Here is a 5,212-nt window from a genome sequence, read left to right as displayed (position 1 = left end):
ACTCCATCACACCCCACACACAGACACACACACACAGGCCGGCAGGGACACACATGTCTACACCCAGACATGTCTACACCCACACACCACACGGGCACACACACCCACACATGTCTACACCCATGTAACCCACATGCCACTCACACACACATAGGCTGGCAGGCACACCACACTAACACATGTCTACTCAAACAGGCTGGAGGCACATACACTCCATCACATCCCACACACAGGCACACACACCCACACAGGCCGGCAGGCACACACACTCCATCACATGTGACACACAGACACATACAAGGAAGTGGCACAAAAGTCAGATGCGGGACACAGCATTTGGGTCTGGCTCTGGCTCCAGGGTCCGGTGCAAGGTGACTCTGAGCTGGGAGCCCCTCGGCGTGGCCGGGCTTTGGATGTTTACGCTCCAGAACATTACGTGCAAATGGATGTGGCCCAGCACCGGCCCTGAGTGGACTCACGAGGCTAAGTCAGCATAGAAACACATGGAGGTTTAATGTTTAATGTTGACTTTCTTTGGTTCAATGGCAGGATGCCTCTCTGCTCAGCCAGAGCCACTGAGGGCAGAAAGTTCACGAGGGGCTGGAGGGGCCGGGGAGAGCCGCGTGGCCCCGGGATCAGGACACGAAGGGGGCCACACACCCCGGGCCCCTCTACCCCCATGGAGGGCGAGAAGATGCACGGGTGCTATTAACCAGCCTCACAAAGAACAGACAATGCAAAGACTGTATTTTTGTGTGAATGGTTCTGCACCCACAGTGTGTACACAGCACAGCCTCGGGATTCGGGTTCACATCGGCTACGGAAGCAGGTGGAAAGCTGAGGCAGGGCCCCCAGGCGTCATCCGCTGGCCCATCTGGTCGCTCTATAAGGACGCACGGGGTTTGCTGGGTGGAGCACGCTGCGGCTGACCGCGTCGTGGTGAAGTTTACGGACGCCGCAGGAAGTGACTCTCCTCACACTCAGATACTGAGTGCCAGCCTCCAGAGAGCCCTTCCACCGCGCAGGCGCTGGGAAGACTCCCCCACACGCCTCTTCTGGGAGGTGCGCATTGGAAGTCTGTGCTCCTGGTGAGACCGCCCGACTGTCAGCGCACTGGCGAGGCTGCTGACATTGACATTTGCAGGGTGAAACCATCTGCAGTGACACCCTGGTGCGTGGGGCGCTGGAAAACACACGCCTTCCACATGCAGTGTGTGCAAATGTGCAGGACGGGGGGGTGGGTAGGTGGGGTATGCATGTGTGTGCGCCTGTGTGTACGTGTGGGTGCACATGTGTCACAGGGAAGGAGGGAGGGAGGGCTGTGCACGTGTCATGCCCAGGCCCTCTGGACTCCCCCCTCACCAAGGGACGGGCCACTTGCTCGCACAGAAGGCTTGTTGTCATTCACATCTGTCCTTTGAGTCAGGGCTTCGTGCCCAGGTGTTTTTCATGGAGATGAAAAAAAGGGAAAGGGATGTCGTCCATGAGAATGCCCCGCCAGCCAGCCCCTCTTCGTTTTGTTGTGGAACCTTCTTGTTGCCAGGTGCCTACACTGGAGTGGAATCCAGTCCCAATGCGGGTGGCTGGTTTTGGAAGTCGAGTCTTCACTAAAGGATGTTGGGCATTTTCCAAAGGCGTGGGCTCCTGAGAGCCCCCCATTGGCCCTCTGAGGCCAACAGCTATTCCCAAAGTCCAGAGCGCGGCCGCAGCCCCCAGCATCCGTGGTGCTCTCAGCCCTGCAGGGCTATGACGAGGACGGGGCTGCCGTGGACACTGAGTGGGCGGAGGCGCGTGGGGGCCCCAGGAAGCTGTAAGGGCGGCTCAGACACAGGACAGCAGAGGGTCCTGAGGGTTCTGCCCAGAGCGAGAATGCTGGGGACAGACCGGCCACCACCGCCCTGGGGAACACAAGACACACACTGAACTCTGGGAAGGTCAGGGCAGCCTCCTGCTGTGGTCTCGGCCCCGCCGGCCACACCTGGGGAAGCCAGGACCCCGTGGGCTGCAGGGCATCTCGGGCCGGGCCACACCGGGGTCTGGGTGGGTTCTTTGATGGAATCCCCTGCTCTGCTTCTGGGCACCCCAGGACTGGAGGCCACAGGACAGAAACCGGATGACCATGTGTGAGGCCCAACACGTGGATTTGGGATAAGGGGAGCAGGCGTGGCCCCGAGCATTTCCCCCACTGAGATCTCTCTCGCGGAAGGGGGCAGCGGGGGGTGTGCACTGCTTCTGAAAGGCGGGGTCGCTTTGGTGCCCCAGTGACCTCATGTGGCAGATGGGCCCCCCACTCTGCCCTGAAGCTCCTCCAGGGACACCATGTCCCTTGCCCCGGCTACACAGTAGTTTCGTTTCTCCAGGGTCCTGTTCGGATGTTGCCAAATGGCAGGCCTTCTAGCAAGTCACCCTTGGGCAGCCCGTTCTGGCTGGGGCCACCGAAGGGCAGAGACTGTGTCCTCCGCAGCATCTCCAGATGTCCAGGCCGCGTAGGGCAGCTGTAGAGGCTAGGGCTCCCCTCGCTGCCCTCGGGCTGGCTGACCATGGGGAAGGGGTCACCTTGGGCGCAGCAGGACAGCGTGTGCGTCCCCGCCGGGCCCTCCAGCGAGCTGGGGGGGCTGTCCGTGCGTGAGCTGCGGGGGCTGCCGTCAAGGCTGGATGGGATGTGGTAGGCGTACTCGGCCTCGGTGGCCGCCGGGTGCCGGCTGAAGTAGGGCGGCTTAGTTCTGCCCTGCAGGCACCCGTGCAGGTGGGGGTCGTGCCCAAAGGCGCCCTCCTCCTGCAGGTGCACGTGCGCCTCGTCTGCCATCAGCGGTTCGCAGTGCATCTTGGCGCAGCACGGGGTGGCCGGTGACAGGCAGCTGGCGTGGCCCTGCGCGGCCTGCAGGTTGGTCATCTTGCAGGGGCCCGGCGGGTGCGCGAAGCCCCGCGGCTGTCCGAGGCCCGGTGAGTGCAGGCAGCTGGCGTGGCCCGGCGCGGCCCCGTCGGCGTGGAGAGCGGGCCGGGGGTCCCCGCGGGGCGGGCAGCAGGCCCACCAGCAGCGCCACACGTCCTCGCGCTTGGCGCAGTGGTGGATGAGCACGAAGAGCCCCAGCGTCACGCAGAAAGCGCCGTACAAGCAGCTGAAGACCATGTCCAGGAAGTGGCCCTGAGACACGGCCAGCGCCCCGAAGGCCCACGTGGCCGCGAACAGGAACAGCGTGAAGGCGGCGGCGCGAAGCTGCGCCTGGAACGAGTGCTCGTTCTGCAGCACCGAGGCCCCGGGGCCGCCGCGGGCGGGTGGGGTGCCGGGCCGGGGCCCTCGTGGGCCGCCCTCGGGTGTTGCCAGCCGCCGCTGCTCCTCGGGCCGTGCGCGCAGCTCGTACCTGCGCCCCGGGTGGCGCCGCAGCTGCACGTAGGTGCCCAGGAAGTACACGCAGGTGACCAAGGCGATGAGGGCGGCCGGGCCGTAGAAGGCGCCCAGGCTGGGCTCCCAGGCCATCCAGCAGCTGCGGGGGAGACACGCGCGTCAGCGGGCCGGTCCGGGCCAGGACGCGGAACTCGGGACTCGGGACTCGGGACTCGGGACTCGGGGTTCGGGACTTGGGACTCGGGACTCGGGCCGCAGGACTTGGGACCTGGGACGCGGGACTCGGGACTCCGGACGCGGGACTCGGGACTCCGGACGCGGGACGTGGAACTCGGGACTCGGGCCGCGGGACGCGGGACTCGGGAATTGGGACTCGGGACGCGGGACTCAGGGTTTGGGACTTGGGACGCTGGACGCAGGACTCGGGACTCGGAACTCGGGGTTCAGGACTCCTGTGGAGCAAATGTCCCGCGCCCACACCGACAAGCGAGTGGCTCTGTGCAGTTGCTGCTTGGTGGCCTCGGGCGTTTCTAGAGTCGCTGAGAGTGTGGATGCGAATGGGCCCCATCGGCCCTACCAGCTCCGGAGGTCGGGAGCCCGGAAAGTGTCTCCAGTGCAGCCGGGTGGGGTGGGGGCCAGGAGGGACCCCGAGCTTGCTGGGTGGGGCCCGAGGGCGAAGCGGGATGGGCGGGGCTGGCGTGGGTGGGCCTGCGAGCTGGGAGGGGCGCTGGTCTGGGCAAGCCTCGGGTCCAGGCCCCAGCCTTGCTGCTCTGTCTTGGGCTCCCCCAGTGCGGCGCCCCGGAGGCCTCCAGCAGAGTCCACCCGCCCCTCCCCACTCCTGGCGGCAGGTGCCCAGTACTCACTACGCGGTGTCCTCATCCTCTGTCCCGTAATTCCTGATGTTCGTGGCAGCTGTAACCCCACAGATGATGAATGGGACCCCTCCGCTGACGAGGTAAAACCTGCAGGAGAGGAAGGCGCTGATCCCCTTGCAGACCTGGCTTGTGTCCTCCTGGGACAGCACTGCCCCTCTCGCCCTCTGTGGGGCAAGGGAGAGTAGCGGGTGCAGGCAGAGTAGGTGAGGGGACCGAGACCCCTGATCCCTGACCCCTGACGCCCGATCCCTGACCTCCGACCGAGAGCACCAGTCCTGGCCTTGCCTTGCCTCCTTCCTACAGGCCTCTGCGCCTGCGGAGGGACCTGGACCCCAGCACGGAGGTCCCAGGTGAGCTGGGTGGGCTGCAGACTTCACAGCAACTGCAGGGAGCCCCTGGCTACAGGCGGACCGCTCCCCCAGGAGCGCGGGTCACACAGCGGGTAGTGCGTGGCCAGTGACGGGAGTGAGGTGGGAGGGGACCCTTTTAAGCAGTTTTAAGGCCTCACTCAGCCTCAGGGGAAGAAGTGCAGAAGGCTGCAGTCTCCTCTCCCTGCAGACCATGGAGCCCCACCTTGGAGGGGCAGAGTCTCAACCTGAGAGATGCAGCCCAAGACCAGGGCAGAGGCTGACCGTGCCCTCTGCAGGGCCTGTCAATGGCGCCCAGGGGTTCATGCAGACGCTGCGTGTCCCGGACCGGGTGCACTTGCTCACTGCCTCCACCCCTGGCCAGACCCATGAGACACCCCCTGGCTGCCAGCCCTATGGAGCATGGGTGACCTAGGGGCCAGCTCCAAGACCATCTCCACATGGGCGACCTAGGGGGGCAGCTCAGAGACCATCCTTGCATGGGTGATCTGGGGGGCAGCTCAGAGACCATCTCCGAATGGGTGACCTGGGGGTGACAGCTCAGAGACCATCCTCGCATGGGTGACCTGGGGGAGGCAGCTCAGAGACCATCCCCACATGGGTGACCTGCGCGGGGACAGCTC

General features: G+C 64.9%; 1 protein-coding gene across 4 annotated transcripts in view; it reads right to left on the bottom strand.

Moving 5' to 3' along the window:
* Positions 1 to 488: 488 nt before the first annotated feature.
* Positions 489 to 5,212, bottom strand: part of ADGRA1 (adhesion G protein-coupled receptor A1) — a 39,556-nt gene continuing 34,832 nt past the window's right edge. For all 4 annotated transcript variants that reach the window (XM_032282061.1, XM_032282062.1, XM_032282063.1 and 1 more), the window contains 2 exons: positions 4,210 to 4,308; positions 489 to 3,485 (listed from right to left, as the gene is read on the bottom strand). In XM_032282061.1, coding sequence (XP_032137952.1) covers positions 2,336 to 3,485; positions 4,210 to 4,308 — 1,249 coding nt within the window. In that variant the 3' untranslated portion in view covers positions 489 to 2,335. The remainder of the gene's footprint in view (positions 3,486 to 4,209; positions 4,309 to 5,212) is intronic.

Source organism: Sapajus apella, unplaced genomic scaffold, assembly GCF_009761245.1.
Source record: "Sapajus apella isolate SASKATOON/1434 unplaced genomic scaffold, GSC_monkey_1.0 scaffold13, whole genome shotgun sequence".
In the NCBI taxonomy this organism is placed as follows: Eukaryota; Metazoa; Chordata; class Mammalia; order Primates; family Cebidae; genus Sapajus; species Sapajus apella.
The sequence above is the reverse complement of the archived record's forward strand: the minus strand, read 5'-3'. Positions and strand labels throughout refer to the sequence as shown.